The sequence below is a fragment of the Phocoena phocoena genome, chromosome 6 (genome assembly GCF_963924675.1).
Source record: "Phocoena phocoena chromosome 6, mPhoPho1.1, whole genome shotgun sequence".
Taxonomy (NCBI): domain Eukaryota; kingdom Metazoa; phylum Chordata; class Mammalia; order Artiodactyla; family Phocoenidae; genus Phocoena; species Phocoena phocoena.
Window position 1 is genome coordinate 11,154,679 of NC_089224.1, and position 24,758 is coordinate 11,179,436.

A 24,758-nucleotide genomic window follows, 5' to 3' on the forward strand; every position below is an offset into this window, starting at 1 on the left:
AGGGACTGGGAAGACAGAACATACTAGAGACCCGAGGGTGGCAGATGGCAGCAATCAGGTTGGGAGGGGCAGATTGAAAAGGACTAAGAGGACAGGGGAGACTGGGACAAGTGTCCTGTCTGAAGCTCACAGGAACCGTTTGGTTTATGGCGCTCGGCTCTCCCTGCGTGTTGATTCATAGAGCAGTACTCACTCTTAACAGTGTCTCTGTTTGAAAATGATCTCATCGTTTGTGCACGGGTAACAGTGAGCTTGATCTTGTCCCTTCACCTGGCAAGTTCTATCTGGGCATCTTGGTTCTCTGGTCCCATTCTGACCTCAGTATATCATGTAGGAATTCCTTTCTTCCCTCTGGAGCTATGATGATCTCCCAAACCTGACCTAAGGGCATCTATTAAAATGTAAATATGACATCTTAAGTATTCTAACCATTTCCAGTGTGTCCAGGGGGAGCTGCCTTTCACATGTAGGTTTATGGGGATTGGGGGCCGGGGTGGTCCCTGGATGCTGACAGACTGAAGGTGAAAAGGGCATTGTCTTGCCAGCAGGTGGAAGTAAGAAAAGCCTGCCTACCTGGGGACGCCCAGGGCAGCCCCAGGACCCTCAGCTCGTTGAGTGTGTCCTTTCCCTGCCCTCTGAGGAAGGCCCTCCTGGTAAAGTGTTCTGTTTGTGACCAAGAATATAAAAATGGTTGTTCCAGCTACTCTATTTCTAGGTAAGTTTTCAAAGCCCCAAAGTTCTTTGTATCTAGTTTAGGTCCTAGGTTCTAGGAGATCATGAACCTCTCTTGGAGGGGCAAAACTCCATCACCAAAGGAGACAGCACAACTCCTGGATACAAAGGTGAACTGAGTGGTGGAAAGGAGGATGTTTCCTATCCCAAGGCTCCAAGATGTCAAAGCATCAAATACAGAAACTAGAATACATGGTTATTACAAAAGCCTAAACAATGGCTTGGAAGGCCCAGTAAATTTGTGTTCAGTTTATTAGTCTCACTTACCTACAAACAGCCAACGGATGTTAATTGAGTATCTGCTATATGCCAGGACCTGTGGGATCCAGAGATGAATCACAGACCCTGTTCTCTGGGAGCTGACCCTCGACAAATGTGTATTTTTATTCATTGACTGATGGGTGCAATTCCGTTCTCATTATTAACTATCCCATTATTGGCCATGATTTCCCAATGAAGCTCTCTATACCTGACAACTGTTGGTTCTAGGCCTTAGCAGGTGACAGAGGTTCAGTGGGTCTGAGGGCCATCATCTTTGCTCAGATCTGCTGAACTCCCACCTGTGGCCCAGCCTGCACTGCTTCCTGTGCAGAGGCCAGAGCTGGGGGCTTCTGAGCCTGGAGGCTTCAGGGACAGTCCCAGCTCCCTCCCGTACAGATGGCATGGGCTGAGACTTTAGCCTTCCTGTGTTCAAAACCAAACAGCCAGGTGGCCCTCCAACTCAATTGGTGGTGGGATTTGGGGGAGTGAGACGGGGGTGGGGCGGAGGGTATTAAACCTATCCATCCCTGCCCCGAGGATAAACCAATTCATCAAACCAAGGTGGACCAGGGCATGGGTGGGAGGTTGCTCTAGCAGCCTGGAAAGAGTAATGATTTAAACATGGCAATAGCTGAGCCCTGGCCTCCACATTGCTAATACATTATCAGATGATTTATTTCCTCTGACAAGGCGCCAGGAGAGGAACTGGGAATCTTTCTGAAAGGGATCCAGAGCCACTCAATTGGAGGAGGGTCTTTGGCCCCTATTTAGGCCGAACCCTGAGCCCACTGTTGTTTTGAGTCTCCCTGCATTGAGACAGCATTTCTTCCAATCCATGCACTGCCCATGTTGGGTAAGAGTATGGGCATCTTCCCCCAGCCCCAGAACCTGCTGCTTCTTCCTGGGACTCCCTGGCCTCTCCCGTCCTCCTGGATTGCAGTGAGCAGCCAGCTCACCTTGACTGCCCTCTATCCCCTCCCACCTGGCTTTCTCTCTTCATCCCTTAGCCCCAGCTGCAAAATTATATGCACACAAGCCAGGGTCCCTTCCCACTGCTGATAAATAAGCACACAAGCCCCCGATTGTTCTCAAGAATTTTTATGCAGAGTAACTTGAGAAATAGATAGGGACGGAAAAAATAACAAGTATTGCAGGGAAGTTACAAAATATCTCTAGAAGTACTTGGAGAAACTGTCCTAGGTCATCATAACATCTAAATGGAATTAGCTCCACCATCCCTCCCTCTCCTTTCCTTAGTAATGGGATCCCATCGGATCACGCAGAGGACTGCAGTCCCCTTTGTCTGGCGCCCTCACTGGGCTGTCTGCCTTGAAGACTCAGGTGTGTGGTCCAACAGGGCAGAGGTGATTGGTGCTCACCCCACCCCGGCTGGTGGTTTGGGACCCTCCTAGACTCAGGTCAGATGAAACTGCTCTGTAATGTCCCTGCCTCACACCCTCCTCTTCCCTTTATTGAGGAAAAGTAAACAGAGGTCTCCATGAAAGCCAGAAAGGGGTGGCAGCTTCGAAGACAGAGGTTATTTGGGGCTGCCTATTACAATGAACAATGTGAGTGATGAGTAACCAGAGTGAGGATGAGGAAGTCAACCTTGGGAGGGTTTAACAAGATCGCTGGATGGGGAGTGCCAAGGTCCCTCCCAGCCATAAAACCTTATCTCCACCTGCTGTGTATGAGCTATGGGACCAAAGAGGACAACAAGAAGGACAAAAAAGTGGCTGAGTGCTTGTTGTTGGTAAAACTCAATTAGGTGACAATTGAATGATTTCATCCTGTTTTATTTTTATTTGTTTTTAATGTTGTTTAGACCCAGGTTCTTTGGAAAGAAGTAAATACCCACTTTTATCAGATGCGATTTGTGAGTATTTTTTCAAATGGCAGGAAAATAAGTTCAAACAGATGACTCCCCAAATGCCTTAAGATTATGGTTAAGAAATTGAAAGCTCAGTTTTGCAAAGAAAGGCTAAATTGATGCAAGGGCTAACTCAGAATGCCTTCTCATGTCTCCCAGCCAGTATGTGCCAGAGGCAGGCTTTGAATCTCTCTGCACAGAGCCCCCAAACCATGCTTGTCCCCCTGTGAGAGTGTCAGGGCCCCTCACCTGCCTAATATAGTACAGGGAAACAAAGACCCAGAGGTTCTGATGCTTCCACTAACATTGGGAGACCATCTCACGACTCATCCTTAGCTCAGCTGTCTGGGACCAAGTGGTTTTCAGATAAACTTTCCTTTTCTGTTCATTAATCCTTGCTCCCAAGCCCTTCACCACCCTCAGGAAGCAGTATTTTAGCAAAAGCTCTTTAGGGGGCACTCTTGTTCCCATGATTAAAAGGAACCCATCACAATTTTAGCCTCTGGGAATAATATAATAGTTTGAGGCACCTCCTTTTGTGTGGGTCCTATTAAAGAGAGCTCAAAGTTCAAGAACAATTAAACGAAGCTCTGATAATAGAAAGACCTTAATTGATTTTCCAAAAATGTGTCTTCACATTGTTTTGATGTGACAAATGCCTTACTCCAGACCTGGGTACCTCGATGTCATAGATGCATGATTTCATCATTGAATCAGAACAAGAGCGTCCAGGGTTGTGGCTTAGGCCTCTGGATGTCATCAACAGCACCACACGTGATGCTGCCACTCAGCTAGGATTAAGTTCAGTTCCAATGAACTGCTCGCACAGTTCACCTATGTGGGCACTAAGTGTCTATTCCAGGTCATGGGTGAATAAGGAAAGCCAAGATTTTGTTTATTTTTTCAGACCAAAATTTTGCTCAAAAATTTGTTTTTCAGCCAACAAAAATGTGTCAACTATTTGCATACAACTGTAAGAACCAGTCTTTGCACCAAAAATAAATGACTTACACATGTCTTTTGTTCTTTTTATAAATTTATTTAATTTTTGGCTGCGTTGGGTTTTTGTTGCTGTGCGCGGGCTTTCTCTAGTTGTGGCGAGCGGGGGCTGCTCCTGGTTAAGGTGCGTGGCTTCTCACCGAGGTGGTTTCTCTTGTTGCGGAGCATGGGCTCTAGGTGCGCGGGCTTCAGTAGTTGTGGCACGTGGACTCAGTAGTTGTGGCGCCCGGGCTTAGTTGCTCCGCGGCATGTGGGATCTTCCCGGACCAGGGCTCGAACCCATGTCCCCTGCATTGGCAGGCAGATACTTAACCCCTTCGCCACCAGGGAAGCCCCACATATCTTTGTTCTTGCAAAGAACCTTGTTGCAGTTCTGCTGTGTGCTGGTTGATGGGTAGGGAAATGGGTGAGTCTCAGAGGACCTTTAGACAAGCAGGGCAGGGAGAGATGGAAATCGACAATTTTGAATAATGAGGTTAGTATCAGAGATGAGGGCAAGGTTCTGACGTGGTTATTTCAATGGCACTTAATCCTTAACGTTTTACCTTCTAGATTATTCTTAATCTTGACCATCTAAAAAGTTTGGTTTTGCTTCTCTATAAGTGAATTCTTCTATGGAGAGCATCAACTTTTTCTCCACAACTTGCATTGAACTGTGATTTAATTACTTTTACTAAAGTCAGTGATTCTCAGAATGTGACTATATATGACAGTGGTATTCAAGGTGACATATGGGTGTGAATTTGTTATTTTAATAGTTAGATATTTATTTTAAAGGAATAAGTACCATTTATTTATTCCATTAATAATAATGGAATAGGAAGATACTAATTTTCCACTTATGAGGATGATATAAAATTTCCTTCTTATATAAATTTAAGTTAAAAAAAAAGTGGAGTGAGAAAGAAAATAATAGCCCAGGGGTACTCAGCTACGGGAAAGTTGTGAAGCTACATGTAGATGGGTGTTTAGCGGTGGGGAAACTACCCATCGGGCTGCTTCTAGCCATTCATCACCAAGCACGGTTCCACACAACATCTCCCAGCCCGGCCTTCGGAACCCAGTCTGCAAGTCTGTATCTTTTAGTTCCTATTTGCCCTTTTAGAGTCACTGTCTTCTCCAAGCCTCTTGAGCCTCCTTCTCTTGGCTTCCTGATCGTCTGAGATGTCACCCGCCTTTCTGGAGGCCACTGCAAGATGAAAACCCTTTCTCTTGATTCTCCCAGATCTTGGAAGAGTTTTTGTTTTGTTTTTTTGGTACCATTCTCTCCCTCGATCTGGTTTTGTGTGTGAGCGTGTCTGCAAGCAACGACTATGTCTAATAACTAACAGCTTGGCCTGATAATTTCCTCAGAACAGTTCTCACACAGAGGAAGAAAGTTTTCTTCTTCAAGTCACAGTTTTCAAATTTCTAATAGCTATAAATCAGACACTAAAGCTGGAGAGAAAGATAACGGATTTCAGCCCATCTACAAAAGCCTGTCCTTCAGAGCCCTGCTGAGTTGCTGCCTCTTCAAGGCAGACCCTGAGATGACCTGCAACGCAGAAGGACTCACTGCCTCCGCAGTGCCATGCTTTGTTTGTGCCATATCGCCCCTCTACACCTGTTTCATTCACACTTGCGTGATAGTTATCAGTTTATATGTCTTCTTCCCCTCGGGTGTGAGCATCTGAAAGGCAGTGATTGTATCTTCATCTCTCATTCAACAGATATTTTCTGAGTGCCTGCTGTGTGCCAGGCACTGGTTTAGGAACTGGAAAGTTGGACGTGAATGACACTGACAAAATCTCTCCCTCACACAGCTTGTTATCTTTGTATTTCCTAATGTCTGCCGTAGTGTATTGGTTATCTACTGCTGCGTAACAAGTGACCCCAAACCTTAGCAGCTTAAAACAACAAAATTTGTTATCTCACTCCGTTTCTGAGGAAGCCATGGGTGTGTGAGGAAATCCAAGATTTTGTTTATTTTTTCAGATCCAAAATTCTGCTCAGAAAATATGTGTATCCATATAGTCCAATCTGGCAGAAATCTGGGAGCAGCTTAGATGGGTTGTTCTGGCTCAGGGTCTCTCATGAGACCGCTGTCAAGATCTCAGCCAGGGTGTAGTCATCTGAAGGCTTGATTTGGCTGGAGGACCTGCTTCCAGACTCACTCACGTGGCTGTTGGCTGAAGGCCTCTGTTCCTTACCGTGTAGATTCTCCATAGTGTATTCATGACATAGTGGCTGGCTTCCCCCCATATGAATGTTTCAAGAGAGAGAAAGAGTAAGCAAGAAGGAAGCTGCAGTGTCTTTTGTCTCATCTCAGAAGTGACCCACCATCACTTCTGCCATATTCTACTGGTCACACAAGCCAATCCTGGTACAATGCAGAAGGAGACTATACAAGGGGATGGGATCATCTGGGGCCATCTTGAAGGCTGGCTACCACAGTAGGGCTACCACAGTAGGACAGTGGGTGTTCAATAGAAGTCTGTTAGAGTTTTTACCCCAACAATCCATAAGTCAAAACCTTTACTGAGACTTCCCTGGTGGTCCAGTGGTTAAGAATCTGCCCTCCACTGCAGGGGACGTGGGTTCGATCCCTGGTTGGGGAACTAAGATCCCACATGCCTCGGGGCAACTGAGCCCGTGCGCTCTAGAGCCCACGCCACAACTAGAGAGGAGCCTGAGTGCTGCAACAAAGATCCCTCAACTAAGACACAGTGTAGCCAAATAAATAAATAAATATTTTTTTAAAAAACCTTTACTTTTTTTAAATAGACTAACTTTTAGAGCAGTTTTAGGTTTACAACAAAATTAAGTGGAAATTACAGAGAGTTTCCATGTACCCCCTGCCCCACACGTGCACAGCTTCCCTTATAATCAACATCCCCCACCAGGGAGGTGCATTTGTTACAACTGATGAACCTACACTGACATGTCATTATCGTGCAAAGTCCATAATTTACGTTAGGGTTCACTCTTGGTGCTGAGCATTGTATGGTCTTAGACAAATGTATAATGACATGTATCCATCATTACAGGATCATACAGAGGAGTTTTACTGCCCTGAAAGTCCTCCATGCTCCACCTGTTCATCCCTCCCCACTCCCAACCCCTGGCAACCACTGATCTTATTACTGTCCCCATAGTTTTGCCTTTTCCAGAATGTCATAAATCTGGAATCATACAGTAAGTAGCTTTTTCAGATTGGTGTCTTTTACTTACTAATCGGCACTTAAGCTTCCTCCATGTCTTTTCATGGCTTGATGGCTCGTTTCTTTTACTTTTTTAAAAAAATAAATGAGCATATTGTTTTTACTGATTGCATTGTTTTGGAGTGTTTTCAATCTTCCACCAAGCTTAAATAATTTGAATGGTCTACTCAACTAACATGCTGCTGCTATGTTATATTAAAAAGTCAATAAATGTGTTTTGGGCAGATTTCGTAACTTGTCTTTCCCCTAAATTGTCTTCTTTCCCTTACAATCATATTCTCTAGCCATCTTGCCAGAAACATTCAATGAAGTTCCGCTTGTGGAACGGAAGATCACTGAATGTTTCGGCAAAATCTCTGTTTCAAACCCTTTTTATGTTCTATCTAGAATGGATTTTGTGTAATGCACAAGGTAACTGAGTCTTGCTCAGGGGACTGAGCTCTCTCAGAGGAAGGTCTATGTTGTGTGTGTAAGTTGATGAAGGGACATGTCACCAGGGGCACTTGCTATTAGACAGAAGCCTCAGGTAGAGGAGAAGGGAACTACTCTTTTTTGATGGGGAAAAAATAGAACTATATCATTGCAGTTCGCCAAATGCATGTTAGCAGTCTTCTTGGCTGTGTGACTTTCCTCCCCCATTCTGCCAAATATTGAAAGTTAGTACAGACTTGACAATAAAGGGATGATGTTCTAATTAGTGGGAGTAAAGGAAAAGTAGCCCTTGCTCTTGTGACTGATTGTTTGAGGAAAATGTTTTCATTCCTAGAAGAAGGAAGCGGTCCTGATTGCTTTGTTTTCCTCCCCAAGCTGAAAAATTTCAAACTGAATGACAATTAGCACTAATCTAGCACTTTATAAATCATTCAGTAGCCTTACTAGTCAACCCGTGAATGTGTGTTGTTTGCACTTAATCCTTTCCTATATTAATGTTCAGCTTACTAAACAGACTGCCTCGAGCTCAGGCAAAGTGTTAATATAAAGTCTCGTGTCTCAATAAAAAAGTTATGTGCAAAAAATTATATCAACATCTTTTTGAGAGAACGATTTCTTTTTGTAATGAACAAGAAATACAATATTTCAGTGAAACTGGAACAGTTAACAGCATATGGTTGAACTTAATTAAACCTTCAAGGGAAATAAGAAGAGGGTCAAACAAAGGCAACAAATGAAGAAGCCCAAGATGGACTGGGGATAAACACAAGGACAATAGCATTTCAACCTGGGTGTCTTCTGACCCCTCCCAGTAGCTAGGCTGCCATTATTCTCATCATTATGTCAAGAAAAGCAGGGATGAGGAGAGCTGGAACAACCACCGCAATAAAGATACTAATATTTGTATAATACACTATGCTATGCCTACCGCTTTGACTCTCAAGGGAAAAAAACTGTTCTCTAAAAGTTGCAACCCGCCAGCCAGCGGCTCTCATGAGAAAAAAAAGGCAAAATGCTACAAGAAGCTTGCGTATTTAGGAGCAAAACAGGTTATAGATCCTACTGTGTGGAAAGAGATAGAAAATTCTGAAAAAGAAGATCTAGGGTGAGTTAGAAAGATGTGCAGGTCTTTGTGGAAAATCAGGTTAAGTCTAGAAAATTTGCTAACATTTAAGTGTTGATGAGAACGGTAACTGAATTTGTATTTCTTGACCACTTGTTCCAAATCGTACCCGATGTTTTACGGAACTATTATGTAATAGTCCTACTTAGCTGTTTTAACAACAGCATTTTCAATAAAATGGAATAAATGCGTGGGAAAATGTTCCTCACTGAACAATACCTCTGGAGAGCCAGGGCACCAGCGTGGTCACCGCCATTTCCCTTGTGGTCACCAAACCTCCTGAAGGCCGTGCAGGTGGCAGTGTTACCTGAGAGGTGATAAGGAGCCCCCAAAGCACCTCAAAGGTTTTCTGACTCTCAATTATTTCATCATCTGCTGTCAGCCTTTTCCGGTTCCCACTCATGCCTCTATGCGCGATGTTCTCCAGTTGGCAATACTCTCCCTTGCAGGGGGTGGAGAATGTGCATAATAGGGACATGTGTACTTTGAAAAAAAAAAATGCCCTCCATAGATTCTTTTTAAAAAAATTAATCAATTAATTAATTTTTTGGCTGTGTTGGGTCTTCATTGCTGTGCGTGGGCTTTCTCTAGTTGCGGCGAGCGGAGGTTACTCTTTGCTGAGGCGTGCGGCCTTCTCATTGCTGTGGCTTCTCTTGCTGTGGAGCATGGACTGTAGGCTCATGCGGGCTCAGTAGTTGTGGCGCACGGGCTTCATTGCTCCGCAGCATGGGGGATCTTCCCGGACCAGGGCTTGAACCCGTCTCCCCTGCATTGGCAGGCGGATTCTTAACCACTGTGCCACCAGAGAAGTCCCCCCTCCATAGATTCTTACCTGCTGTGCTGGGGGTCACGGTGGGACGGCATCCCTTCCTCACCATTGTCAGCTGACAGAGCAGGTGGAGGTTAGTAAGCTTGCTGGCCTCTGCACCGGCCATCTGAAGGCTGCCTCGAAGGAGAAGTCCAGTGGAAAGAGGACAGAGAGTCAGGGCACCTGGGTCCTCACCCAGGGTTTGTCACTAACATTTGCTGTCCTTCATCTGTAAACAGAAGGGGTTGTACTAGACAATCCGTAAGTTCCATTAGAACTCTGATATTTTGCTGTTCCATTTTGGCCAGAACCTGGTGAGCCTTGTGTAGTTTCACAGGATGAAGTTAGGTACTATGTTTTCCTGTAAATCTTAACCCGAGGTTGTAAACTGGTGGTTGGATCTGGCATGTAAATGTGTTTTGTTTTGTTTACGCTTCCTAGTGGTTTTTTTTGTTTTTTTGTTTCTTTTCTCTAATTAGTTGTCAACACTTAAAAAAAGGGAGATTTCTCCAAATCACTTCTGACTTGTCTTGAAGCCAGAAGTGGTTTGGAGAAGTGATTTTTGGATCTGCGAACGCCCAGCCCTTCTTCCGCATGGCAACCTCTTCCAGACTGGGCATGCACTGTTGGGTTCCCCAGGCCCACCTGGCCCACATCCCTTCCAGGCCACTGTTAGAAGCTGGAGTTTGCAACCCCTTTCTAAAATTCTCTCCATCTTCTCCTGATCCCATGGGACAATAACACTTTATAAAGGACACATATGCCAGCCTATTTGAGCTTTCTCTGTGGCTTGGACTGGCTCTAGGAGGTGGGTTTGCGTGGCCTCTTGAGCTGTGGGCATGCCTGTCTGGCTAGTTCGTGAGCACAGAGGATGGGAGGAGAGATAGAAGCAGAAAAGCTTCTCACGATTCAGAAAAGCTTCCCACTATTCCAGCTGCATTACAGATGTGCAGGAGTTGTGTGAGAGGTTCCATGTGAACATCTGCATGCATCAGGGAGAGATGAGACCAAAAGAGAAAAAGGGCTTTGGGGATTTTCAAATGTCTTTTTTCCTCTTCTTCTTACCCTTATTGTGTAGGTCCGTGCCACAAGGGACGGGCGGGTGGCTGCTGCACCCAGCTGGGCTCCCTGTCGGCCCTGAAGCACGCAGTCCTTGGGCTCTACCTGCTGGTCTTCCTGATTCTTGTGGGCATCTTCATCTTAGCAGGTAAGAGCATCCTTTCCCATCCTGGCCTTTAAGGAGGTGAACAAGAAGTGAAGGCAGATGGGAAAACCGGGGAGCTGGAGCTCTTCTTCCCCACAGTCAGGAGCTCAAACACTGCTTTTCTCACCATGGAAACCACAAAGGAGGAAGCTGGCTGGTCTTTCCAACCAGGCATGAGTCTGAGCATCATTGCCTGCTCTGTGTGGGGTGAGGAGCTGGCAGGGGCTATATGAGCACGGGAAATCTCTTGAGTAGAGACCTAGCTGCTCCAGGTGGCTTCTGCCTTGTCCTGCCGCATAGCAGGACGCTGTGCGTTACACTGGGCCTCCCTAGAGCTCTGCACTGTGGTTCATACTGAGCAGGCTGGGCCCCCTGTCCTGGGATGTGATGAAAATAGTTATGAGACACTTTGTTGCTGAGGCTAATCGGGGTCACGGTAAACCTGCTGCCCCTTTGTGATTACTGGGGGTGGGATGAGTTTGCCCCAGGTCAGCCGGGCTCTTCTCCCCAGTTTCTGTCTGTAGAACAGGCTAGTGACAGGCTGGACTTTGGACCATGTCCTCTAGCTCAGAAGCAGAGCTCATGGACCCAGGAGGGGATCAGATGGAAGATCCCATGCTTTGATCAGCCCAGCTCACACACAGGTCAGACCACCGTGATGGAGATGGTGGAGCAGATAGGGCAGAGACCGTGGTGGTCTCTCCTGACTCCCACCCAGAGGGAGAGAGGCTCAATTCCCACCTACCTTAATGGAGGTATATAAGGCTTGACAAAGTGAGGCCAAGGGATGCTAGGATTGGAGACACTGCTAAATAAGACCCAGGGGCTCCCCTCCTGGAGCTTCCAGTCTAGGGGAGGAGGTGGGAACACAGAGGTAGAGCCTTGTCTCAAGGCAGAATGCGACAGGGACTATGATGGGGCCTTTGATGTTGACACACAAGTGCTGTGGTAACCCAGAGGAGATGCACACAGAGCAAGTGTGGGTGTTGCATGGAGGGGCCGGGGTGGGTACGGGGAATGTAGTCAGAGAAAGGCTGCTGGCCAGACAGAGCTGACTTGGAGCGCAGAGGGTGGGGTCCTTGACTTAACTCTTAATTCCTGCCCTTAACTCTAGTAATATGGAGGCTAAGCCCTTGCAAATGACCCCTCACTAGAAATCCCTGGTCTCGTGTCACTTTCTGTCAAGTGAGACTAGTCACTTGGGCCCGGTGATGGGATATTCAATGTTGCCTTTGCCCTCAGATTCCCACACTTGGGGCAAAGGGCATCACTAGGGGTGGTGTCTGTCCCATCAACCATTGACCTGGGTTGGGGGGCAGCCAGCAGCAACAATGAGAGAAACTAATGATTCGTCCAAGGGATGATGTCCAGCCAGAGGATTTTTTGAACGTGTTCTTGGGCTGCTCAGTGAGAGATTGGGATCTGGGTTTTGTGGGCTTGGCAGCCACGACCATAACAAATTTACAAAATTTTTGGAAAGTGTTTCGGCCCGGGAGGAAAGCTGGGCTATGGTATTATAACTACTCTGCTGAACAAGAATTTTTAGGTGACAGAAGAGGGTCTGAAGGAGAGAGCCAGGCTGGTGGGGACCCTGGAGCAGGTCTCTGGAGGCCTGGAAGGGCATCATCTCTTGGGTTTCAGGGAAATGAAAGTCCTCTTCTGGGGTCTGAAGGGCTGCCATGTGGAAAAGGACGGACATATTCTGTGTGGTCTCAGAGGGTAGAACTAAGTGAATGGGTGGATTTTGTAAAGAGACAAATTCCCATTCAAAATAGAGGAGACTTTCTAACAAGAAGTGGTACCCAGCACAATGCAGAGAGGCTTTTCTCCGGGCTTGGAGGTCGAATGGGATTTATGATGATGTTCTGGAAGTTTCAGAAAGGAGGGTGGAGCATGGTTTCTTAATCTAATGGAAACATTGCCTTGCTTCCTGTTATTCCATGTGGAAATCTGGGGAGGATTTTGATCATCATAATTACCTTTGAACCTGAAGTTTATGAGTACCAGATTGCCTGTGTGGAATGAAAATTTGGGGTGGATTGAAACTGATCTGATGAAACAGAGCATCAGACTTTATCTCTCGGCTCTGTGGCCTGGCCACTGTCACCTTCCCAGTTTCTTGTCCGGAAAATCATGTTGGCCTCTGGGAGAGGTTTGAGGAGGGTAGCCAATGAAAAACTATCGTCACCAGCTACCCTTTCCCTAGGGAGGGGACTTAGGAATGTGGTGGATGAGTCCAGGGTTCTTCAAAGAGGCCCTGCCTGACGTTGGGTAGGACGTTTCTTCAGATTACCCTGATTGAAGACCTCCAGGGATGCTCCTTTTCAAAAACACCAAGATGGTGGGAAGATACATGGTTCAGTGTAAACCAGAGCTAGTCTGGCCTTTTCTTAGGTGTCCTGCTATGGCTGCTTCCTCATTTGGGGCAGAACTTGCTCTCCAGTGCCCTACTGAGGTCACCTTTCATAGGAAGTACTATGGTCTGAATTGTGTCCCCTCCAAAATTTATATATGAAACCCTAGCCCACAGTGTGATGGTATTTGGAGGTGGGGCCCTAGGGAGCTAATTAGGTCATGAGGGTGGGGCCCTTATGATGGGGTTAGTGGCCACATAAGAAGAGGGGAGAGAGAGACACAGAGAGAGAGAGAGATCTCTGCCATGTGAGGACACAGGGAGAAGGGGCCATCTGAAGCCAGGAGGAGAGTCCTCACCAACAACCAAATCTGCCTGCACTTTGATCTTGGACTTCCCAGCCTCTACAACTGCGACAAATAAATTTCTGTTGTTTAAGCCACCCGGCCTATGGTATTTGGAGGTGGGGCACTAGGGAGCTAATTAGGTCATGAGGGTGGGGCCTTGTTATAGCAGCCCTAGCTAAGACAAGAGGAGTTCTGTATGAACCACTCTTAGACTTCAAAACCTCCTCGTCGTCGACACAAAACTCATACATCTGACAATTGGATGACAAAATTAACCGCTGCAACCAAGTGCCATGTCTGAATACCTGATTGGTAACATCTGATTGAAGTACAGATGCCTGCTCTTACTTCAGTATTACCAAATTATAGTCTCACTGCATAAAAATATTACTCATAAAATTTCTCATGGGATTTCTCTTGATTCCATTCTCTATCCAAGTATTCAAAATAAAAGACAAATACTGTATCTGTGTTTATGCGGCATCTCAGCATCCCCTCTCAGGTTAATCCAGCCATTGCCCAAACTATGTACTCATTTGGGCTTTCTACCCGCCACCTAACTCTCGATTCCTGACCAGCGTCCTCTTGGGAGCTTTCCTCTGATATTCCCACACCATCACTGGGTTCTATGCCCACAGTCTTCCATCATCTCCCAAGAAGGTGGCATCGGTCCATTCTTCCCAAATTCCTCTAAGCCTTTCTATGTCTTCAACCCATTTTACCTGGACTGATGGTTTCCTATTATGTTTTTGTTCTGTTCCAGCATTCATTTTGGGACAGTAAAGACCCTCAGGCTTAAGTTCATGAACAAGAGAATTGAGATTGAATGGTTATGTGGTCAGGAGGTCCTCCATCTAGTACTTTTTGGAAGATGTCCTCTGTGATGGAGTTCAAGGGTTAGAGGAGGTTCAACCTTATCCACGACTATTGTGGGACATCACTGTGGTGACAAAGGGTGGTCATCAGGAACTACCTCTTCCTCCCCTTGCCTGTCATGGCTCCATTGAAGAGTTTGAACTCTCACTGTGACATGAAACAGCAGAAAGGGGACGTGTCAACATCTGGGGATCTAATTTGGTGGAAAGCTGGAGCATTACAGCAATCCAGACTATAGAGTTGGACCAGGGAGAGCTCCTGGTGAACTAAGGGCTCCTATCATGTCTTAATTTAATCCTTTCTTAATAGCAGTCAGCCATTGCCATCAACATCCTCAATAAGTACTTAACTTGTGCATGAGTGCTTAGTGGGTTTAGGACAACAGAGCAAGCCCTGGTGTCTTAGTCTGTTCAGGGTGCTATGACAAACTACCACAGACTGGGTGGCTTAAACAACAAGTATTTATTTCTCACAATTCTGGAGGCTGGAAAGTCTGAGATCAAGGCACTGGCAGACTCCATGTCTGGTGAGAGCCCACTTCTGGTCCATAGATGGCTGTCATTTTGCTGTGTCCTCACATGCAAGAAAGTGCTAAGGATTTCTCAGGGGTCTCTTTTATAAAGGCACTAATCCCATCCTGAGGACCCCACCCTCATGACTTAATTATCTCCCCAAGGCCCCACCTCCTACTACCATCCCTTTGGGGGTTAGGATTTCAACATATGAATTTGGGAGGAACAAAAACATTCAGTCTATAGCTACGGAATAAAAGATGTAATTCCTGCTCTGGGAGGATTTAAAATCCTAACACACGTACACATTAGGACAGTGTGATGTAGCTAAGGCTCCGTGCCAAATTCTGCAAAGGAGAGCCTGATTCTCAAGAGCTGGAGGGGTTGGGGCAGCCTCAGCCTGGGAGAGCTGAACACCAAGTGACCCAAATGTTGTTTAAATTGAGCACCCCCCTTTTTAGATCACCTTGTTTCAAGGAGGTCTGTTGCCAACTTTGCAATCTGGGAACAGCATGCTCAGAGCCCACATCCCTTGATACGGCAGATTACTGATACTATCGTGCATCTTGGAATTTAGAGCGTGATGCCCTCAGCCTTTTCTGGGACACTCTGTCAGAAACAGCACATGCGATTTCATCCTGTGCTTATTGTGAGGGCGCCCTTGAGGACATTGTTTGTTCTGTTACATAACGTCAACCAAGAGGACCCGTGGAGAAAGTATTTTCTGTCTTAGTCTCAGAAGGAGAAACACTGTTCCTGAGGAATTAGTTTGTTTTCACCTGAAGGAGACTGTGGATCTGAAAGTCATTAAAATCACTTTTGGGGCGGTAGTTAATGCAAGCTGAGAGCAAGTTGTCATCCCTTTGTAAGATGTGTGGATTTGTAGGCAATTAAAATTGAAACCTGGAGACATCTCTGGTTCACCCACAGCAAGTGTATTGACCTCCAGGAAAATGTTTTTCTGCCAGTCTCATTCTTACCTTCATTTAGTGTCTCTAACTTGTTCTTCCTTTATCTTGTTCTCATCTACTGTTATTTTAGAATATTTTATGTATCCTCATAAACTGCCTTAATCCTTTTTGGAACAAGGAAGGGTATTATGCCCAGTTTTGTCTTTTAAAATTAATTCTGCCTACTCTATTCAATTCTGCAAGTGCATGATTTTTAAAATATGGGAATGAATGAATGAACGAATGAGACAAGGTACCTTAGAGGGGATCTTAGTTGTGGAAAAAAGATGATGATTTCAGTTTTAGCCAAATATCTAAATGACATGGTAATTATGGACTCACCATCAGGTACCCTTGGCTAATAGAAGAAGTAGGTGGGTAATTAATTATATTAAGACACACACATCATCGTATCTACTGTATTGGCATTACAGCATTTAGGGAGAATATTAGGATAGAGAGGGTCATGTAGTACCTTATGCTGGTTAACACCATGGACTCTGAAGCCAGCCTGTTTGAGTTTGAATTCCCCATTCTCTGATACCAGCTATGTGATGTTAACCAAGTGACATAAATTTTTCTACCTGAGTTTCTTCATCTGAAAATGGGAGAAGTAATTGTACTTGCCTCTTTGGGTTCTTATGAGAGTTAAATAAGTTAATATATCTAAAGCGCTTAGAGAAGTGCCTGGCACACATTAAACATGATAAAAGTCATAGCTATTATTGTTATTATAGTAGTAGTACTACGCCTACTATCAGTATTATGACTTTTGCTTTTTCTTGGTTTTCTTTGCAGTCAGTTAAGTTGATAACATAAACTGAGAGTCAGAAAAACTTGGGTCTATAGTCCCACTTCATCCATTAACACCCTGTAATCTTGGGAGAAATCACTTTGCTGTCTGAACCTTTGCACACTCATTTACAAAATGAGCAGGTTGGGTGAGATCAGTGTTTCTCAAACTTTTTGACCATGACCTACATTAAGAAATACATTTTACATGACAACTATTTCACACATATATTCATAACTGAAATAATCTTAAATGTGTGATGAATGCTGATGATTTTCTATTCTGTTCACTTAAGAAAAAATGGTCACAACTCACACATTTTTTTCATGATCCACGAATGGGGTACAAACTAAAGGCTGAAATACAATGGGCTAAATGATAGCTCTATTACTCTGTGTGTCTTTCAAACATTCTAAGAGAGTAGTTATGTTCTCTTTGGCTTGTGGGTTTTGAGAGTAAATATCTGGGTTCAAGTCCAGGCTGTGCCTCTGAATGTTTCTGTAATCTTGGGGCAAATCATTTAACCTCTCAAATCCTCAGTTTCCCCACCTATTGCATGCGATGACAATGGTACCTAGCCCCCTAGGGTTGTCGTGAGGATGAAATTAATCCATGCATGAAAACTCTTTGTGCCTGGCACATTCTGTCAGAATAGCAAGGGATTAGAAACCTCCTCATTCAGCCTGAGCACCCAGTGGTTTTGTGTATAAACAGAGGGAACTAGGCATGCTCGGTGCAGTGGGAGGGGATGTGCTCAGAGCCCACATGGTTCCAATAAATTGACAGGGGAAGCCTGGAGGCTCTGAGGGACCCTGCACTTGCTGTGGCAGCACAGGGAACAGGATGCCAAGAAACAGGACAGTGTTTCCAGCGCTGCGGGCGAGCCAGCTCTGCAGTGCTACTTGGGAGCTGAGCCTTGGAAGGGGCCTCAGGGGACGCCTTGAACAACCTCCCTCCCAGGGCAGGAAGCTCCCTCCCAACTCCCCAGACAGAAGAGGTATTGTGCTCTTATGGAAGAACAGACACGAGTGACAGGGAACTCCTGCCTAATCACCCCTGACTGTCCCACACATGCTGTTTCTAGTTTCTCTGGCAGGAACAGCTCACAACAAGGCTGTCTCCTCATCCCAGGGAGCTGAAAATACCAGGCTCAGCAACAGTCGCTTGGGAGACCTGGTTTGGGGGCCTCTGTGAGATGCCCTGATCTTGCCACATTATATTGAAGTCATCAGTTTATGTGCCTGCTCCCCTCCTAGTCCAAAAGAAAGCTCTTCAAAATAAAGCACCGTGTCTTGTTCATCTCTGTATTCCCAGTGCCTAACGGGATGTCCTACACATAGTAGATGCTCATTTAACGTGTGGCCTAAACTGAACACCTCAACATAATGGACATCCTCCCAGCCCCTCCCAGCGAGCTCCAGGTTTTAGTGGTAAACAGAATAGACACAGGACGGCTGGTGTGGCCTGGCCAGGACGGGGTTTGCTGGGCTGTGACCAACTTTGGTCTGTTTCATTTTTTGTTTTTGTTTTGGCCGCACCATGCAGCATGTGGGATCTTATTTCCCCAACCAGGGATCGAACCCGTGCCCCCTGCAGTGGAAGCTCGGAGTCCTAACCACTGGACCACCAGGGAATTCCCAGACGAACTTTGATCTGGACATTCCAGATCAAATTTAGGCTGATGTAGCCTAAATTTTCATGAGCCTTCCCACCAGTGACTCATAGTAACACGTGATACCACGTCGAAATGATGGAATACTAGGCAGCCATTAATAATCATGTCCACTGCCCACCCACCCCAAGCCCAGATTTCTCTCAAAAGAAACACTGCCTCGCGAGGGCTCCTCTGTCCCACAACAGTACAACTGGCTTTTGGTTGATTTTGTCTTTGCCTTCACCTAAATGATCTTGTCAGTGATCCCAATTCCATGTCATCACACAGGTTTCTGCCAAGTATGCAGCCTGTTGGACGAGTTTGAATCCAGACTCGGACATCTGTCACTTAAATTTTCCTCTCAGTCTTGTGTCATCAGTCGTGTCTGAGCCAGCATCCCAACCCGATCCCCATCCCACAGCCGGCCGCCACGTGGGCGGTTCCCGGGAGGACACGACCAAAGGCACACCAGCTTAGGCACGTGCTCTACCGTCCTGTGAGGCGAGGTGGGGACACCTCACGGACCCCCACCGGCCTTCCTCCTTAAACCTAGACCAACCCCACCTAAGAAACCACCTTTCTCCTGCAACCCACCTTGGCTGTGTGGGCCTTGCCATCAGAGCTCCCCCAGAAGTACCCCCAGCCTCACCTTAGCTCCAGGGCAGAGGGAGGAAAAGGAAGAAGGAAGTTCGACATCCTGACTTCTCCTCAAAATATTCCACTGCCCTGCATGGGAGACATTTCATATCTCTCTGACTTTGATGGAGGCTTCCAACCACCCCTGAAATGAGAAAAGTGGGCATGGGGGAAGGTCACCTGCAAACTTGACAGTATGCTCTCTGGGTCTTCAATCAAATTGTTACAATAATTAGATAGGACAGGGCAGAGGACCTACTCAGCTACATCCCCTAGAATCCTTCCTCTTGACAAAGTGCCAAATCCAGCCACTGCCTGTTTTTGTCAATAAAGTTTCATTGGCACACAGCCATGCCTGTTCATTTGTGTATTGTCTACGGCTGCTTTCTTACTACAAGGGCAGAGCTGAGTTGTTATAACAGAGACCAGATGGCCTACAGAGCCTAAAATAGTTACTCCCTGGCCCCTTACAGAAGAAGTTTGCCGACCTCCCGCTCCAGGCTTGTACTGACCACTAATTAACCCTTTAATCTTTCTCCTCTGTGTCGTGCTTCACAGTTTTCAAAGAATTTTCACATACATGATGTCATCGAATCCTTCTAACAATCGAAGGACTCCAGAAAAGAGTTCACAGTATCTGGATGAGGAAACAGGCTCGGGGGAGTTGCCTGTGCCTGCCTGTGGTCCCGCAGTGGGGCAGTGGGAACCTGGACAGGACCATGGGAATGTGTGAATTTGGGACTTCTCTTACCCCAGACTCCAGCTGGAGGTACTATCTGGCCCTCACTGTCCAAGTGCACAGGAGCTAGAGTCGGACTGCCAGGGTACAGATCTTGGCTTTGCCACGTACTGTGTGACCTTGGGCAAGTTATTCAAGCTTCCTGAGTCTTAGTGTTCCCGTCTATAAAGTGGAAGTGATAACACTCTCCACTTCAAAGTGTTGCAGTGAAGATTACATTAATCCATCCGTGTAGACTGCCTACAGTAGTCCATGGCATGTAGTTAAGTATCATCAGTGTTGTTAGGTGACTGTAATCGAGAATAACTCCCCTCAACTGGGGAGTTCCCTGGCGGTCCAGTGGTTAGGACTCCGTGCTCTCACTGCTGAGGGCCTGGGTTCGATCCCTGGTCAGGGAAGTGAGATCCCACAAGCCGTGCAGCATGGCCAAACAAAACGAAGCAAAACAAACAAACAAAAAATAACTCCCATCAGCCGTACCACAATCCAGCCCTCATTCGTCCATATCTGTACAGAAAATAGCAAGAGAGCCTTGGCAATTGCTTTGATTTCTCTCGCAGAAGCCAGGATTGGAATAAATTTTAGAGGCACTGTGAACACAGCACCCAGGTCTTGCTAAGAAAAGAGCTTTCTTATTTAAGCGAAAAGAAGATGGAATGGGCTTGAGTTAGGGCTCTTGCTTCCTTCTGCAGCTTTCAACTCCCTCTTCATGGCTCAGCCTTTGCACCTGTGAAACCTGCCTTTCCTTCTGCTTTCTGGTTCTATCTTCTGCTCTACGTGCCCTTAGCTGTCAGGGCACATAGAGATCTCATCACTTACTGATGGCTCTGAGTGTGGCCTGGGATTGAAGCTGAGCCACCAACAAGCTCTCATTCTTTGCTCTTTTGGAGAGGAGTTATAAACTTGGAATTTCTGCAACGATCCTAGGCATTTTGCCTCGTCTGCCCCCGCCCAGGGGCTTGGAGCCCTCTCGCATCAAATCCCAAACAACAAACGCTTGTTGAGTGCCAACAACGTGCCTGGCAGTGTGTTAGACACAGCGAGATACAAAGAGGAATGAAGAGAGGCCCCTGCCATAAAGATCATGGCAACGGGAAGAGCAGATATGCAAAGATAAACTATAAACACGGTATAGAGCAAAGGAACAGAAGTTTTGGAACGAGGCAAACCTGAGTTCAAATGTCAGCTTGATCATTTATGAACTGTGATCTGGGGAAATTATTTAACCCTCATTAAAAAAAAAAACATTAAATTGGGGATAATAATGATCACTTATCAGTATTATGAGGATTCAGTGAGATAACACATAAAATGCCTTGCACAATGCCTGGTTTATACCGGGGGGTCCATGCCATCCATCCTTAAGAAGTCCCTCAGAGTTGGGAAACCGAGTGTTTTGGCCTCAGCTACCCTTCCACCTGAGCAGCCCAGCATGGGCTGAGGACTGCAGGCATCCCCGGGCTCCTGCCCTTTGCTGTGCTCCTCTGTGGGAGCCCCACGTTCCCCAAGATCCTTTTCAGAGCAAACCAAGGGATGCGGGGAACTGGGGCAGGGGGTGGGGTGTGCCTCCTTGGTGTATTCCCGGCTCATCCTGCTGGGGTGGTCTCATTCCACAGTCTCCCCTCCTCGGGAAATCCCGGAAGACAGGCAGGTCCAGGCTCTGCTCCAGCTCAGGGCACATGGGTGGCCCCTCCCAATGGTCCCTCGCCGCACTCCTGTCTGATGAGAGCATCGCTCTGGGCTCAGCTGTCATCTAGGGGGGCGACCCAGAGGCAGCCCTCCTTTTCACAAGATCCCCATCTCTATGTGGGGTCTTTGGAACCTCCACCCCAACTTAGTACCTGCTGTGAACGTGAGGGAGGGCAGTGAAGTTGTCTGAAGTGACTTCTAGGAGGCGATGGTGCCAGTTCCGAGGGTGGAGAAGCTGGGGGGTCATCTGGAACCCTAGCTGTACTGAGTCACTCTGGGAGGGAGCCCTTCTGCAAAGCTCTTTTTTTCTCCTTCTTGCTGTTGTCAACAACAACCGGGTCTGGCCAGCTGTCCTCTGTGTAACATTTCAGCGTATTATCTGCCGAGGTTTTGGAAAAAAAACCCGCATCTTTCTGGGAGGAGTTGAGGAAAGGTGTCTCTGATTTACAAATTAACACCTGTCCCCTGACCATTAGTGGCCCTCCAGCCTGAATAAACAAGCAGATTGCCTTGAGGAAGTCATCGTGTCCTTTCAGGATCTATAAAAGCAGTTAGTACCCTTTGGCTCAGAAATCCTGCGTTTGACTCGATCCAATGATTACAAAGGAAGACAAAAACCTCAAAACTCCTAGCAGTGTTATTCAGCATCACTCAAAACTGGAAAAAAACCTAAATACCAACCTTAAGGGATTGTTTAGCTAAACTTTGGTAAGTCAACACAAAGGAATATTACACAGCCATTCCAAATGATAACTACGGAGCGACTTGGGGAAACGTTATGAAATCATGTCAAGGGAGAAAAGACTGCCCAATTGCATGTGTAGGCTCCAGGGCATTTGTGCAAGCAGATGTGCATATAAAAGGAGAAAGGGTGGAAGGGAACTTGGAGGAAAGAAAACAACTGTGGTAGAGTGAGGTTTTTTGGCACACATTCTTCTTTCTCAGTTTCCTCTAATGTTGTTGGTGATTTAATAAAACCACCCTTTAAAAAAGGCATGGGAGGGCTTCTCTGGTGGCGCAGTGGTTGAGGGTCTGCCTGCCGATGCAGGGGACGCGGGTTCGTGCCCCGGTCCAGGAAGATCCCACATGCCACGGAGCGGCTGGGCCCGTGAACCATGGCCACTGAGCCTGCGCGTCCGGAGCCTGTGCTCCGCAGCGGGAGAGGCCACAGCAGTGGGAAGCCTGCGTAATGGAAAAGAAAAAAAAAAAAAAAAAAGCCATGGGAATCTTTCTATAACCCCAGGAACACAACACACAGCAACCAGCCTAGTTCTGACTGGCCTGGATTCACCAGCACACCCTCAGTTCTCTCCAAACGTATGTGGGTGCTGCCCCTGCCTGGTTTTACATGGCGGCCAGTAGAGGCTTCCTGGAGGCCGGGACCAGGGGACACAGATGGAGAGCTGGACAAATGCCCCGAGGGCACAGAGCAAGGGAGAGGCCGAAGGACAAATGAAACCAGGGCTGGGAAGGGGTAGTCCTGACCTCAACTTTGTAAATGAGACTGAGGCCCAGGGAGTGGGTGTCTGGCTCAGGGTTTCCCATGCCTCTGTGTCCCAGTACAGACTTGCATCCAAGGCTCCAGATCCCCCCAAGCTCCTGGTCCCCCAGGAAGCCCTGTCTTCCCGTGCACCCTCCTCAGGGGTGCCAGCTGTCATCTAGAACCAGGCACATGCTTTCTGGTGCCTCCCTTTGTTCTCAAAGCTCTCTGCTTGGCTAATTTTTGTTTGTTTGTTTGTTTGTTTATAACTTCTACTTCCTTTGGGAATAAAATCCAATGCTCCAAGTTTCCATTTAAACTGTTTTTCTTGCTTTTAGCTTTCCCTGCCGCCCAGCTTTATCGAGGTGTAATTGACAAAAATTATATAGATTTAAGGTGTACAATGTGATGTTTTGATATATGTTATGAAATGATCATCACAATGAAGCCATTAACGTATCCATCACCTCACACGGTTAAGATTTTTTGTGTGGCGAGAACACTTAAGACCTACTCTCTTAGCACATCTCCAGTGTACAGTAAAGTACTGTTTTTTAAATTTATTTCAATTTTATTGGAGTATAGTTGATTTACAATATTGTGCTTCAGGTGTACAGCAAAGTGATTCAGTTATACATATATTCATTCCTTTTCGGATTCTTCTCTCACATAGGTTATCACAGAATATTGAGTAGAGTTCTCTGTGCTGTACAGTAGGTCCTTGTTGGTTATCTATCTTATATATAGTAGTGTGTGTATGTTCATCCCAAACTCCTAATTTATCCCTCCCCACCACGTTTCCCCTTTGGTAACCATAAGTTTGTATTCGAAATCTGTGAGTCTGTTTCTGTTTTGTAAATAAGTTCATCTGTATCATTTTTTAAAAATTAGATTCCACATATGAGTGATATCATTTGATATTTGTCTTTCTCTGTCTGACTTACTTCACTTAGTATGATAATCTCTAGGTCCATCCATGTTGCTGCAAATCACCTTATTTCATTCCTTTTTATGGCTGAGTAGTATTCCATTGTATATATATACCATATCTTCTTTATCCATTCCTCTTTTGATGGACATTTAGGTTGCTTCCGTGTCTTGGCTACTGTAACAGTATTGTTAACTATAGTCACCGTGCTGGACCTTAGATGGTGCATAACTGCAACTTTGTACCCTTTGACCACCATCTCCCCACGTCCCCTACCCCCTAGCCCCTGACAACCATTCTTTAACTCTCTGCTGTTATGAGTTTAATTTTTTAGATTCCACCAATAAGTGAGATCATACAGTACTCTGACTTATTTCACTTAGTGTAACGTCCTCCAGGTTCATCCATGTTGTTGAAAATGGCAGGATTTCCTTCTTTTCTAATGGCTGAGTAATATTCCATTGTATGTATATACCACATTTTCTTTATCCATTCATCCATCCACAGACACTCAGGTTGTTTCCACATCTTGGCTATTGTGAATAATGCTGCAATAAACAGATACCTCTTCGAGATCCTGATTTCATTTCCTTTGAATATATGCCCAGAAGTGGGATTGCTGGATCACAAGGTAGCTCTATTTTTAATTTTTTTAGGCGTCTCCTTACTTGTTTTCCATAGCAGCAGTACCACTTTACGTTCCCACCAGCAGTGCATGAGGTCATCTGTTTATCTGTGACTTCTCCCCCGTGTGCACGCCCAACTCCTTCCACGCTAGGAGCAGGCCTCAGCGCCGTGACCTGTGTCCCCTAACATGTGTCCACTTTCACAGCCTCCAGCACCTCCTGCACATTCTGAGGACCCTGAGCCCTTAAGTCCTTCCTTACAGGTAACTGCCTTCTAAAGAGCTCCGCATGGAGGGCACCCAGGCACCTCAGATTCAACAGTCCCAAACCCAAACTCACCGTTTCTCCCTTATCCCAGCCTCCCTTATTCCTCACCTTGCTTGGTAACATAACCATCTAAGATGTGAAGCCCATTTTATGGGTGTACCATTATTTCTTTAACCAAATCCCCATTGTTGGACACTAATGTCTCCAACTCTGCATGAGGGACAGGACGCAACAGTTGATTAATGGTGACATTGTTCTGTGGCTGGCAGAGTTCAGGAG

General features: G+C 46.2%; 1 protein-coding gene across 2 annotated transcripts in view; it reads left to right on the top strand.

Moving 5' to 3' along the window:
* The window catches only part of SCARA5 (scavenger receptor class A member 5), a 111,271-nt gene that overhangs the window by 9,788 nt on the left and 76,725 nt on the right, over positions 1 to 24,758 (top strand). Inside the window, exon 2 of one of the 2 annotated variants that reach the window (XM_065879575.1) lies at positions 10,504 to 10,632. The exons of the other annotated variant lie outside the window; for it this stretch is intronic. Coding sequence (XP_065735647.1) covers positions 10,504 to 10,632 — 129 coding nt within the window. The remainder of the gene's footprint in view (positions 1 to 10,503; positions 10,633 to 24,758) is intronic. 2 annotated transcript variants of the gene reach the window in all.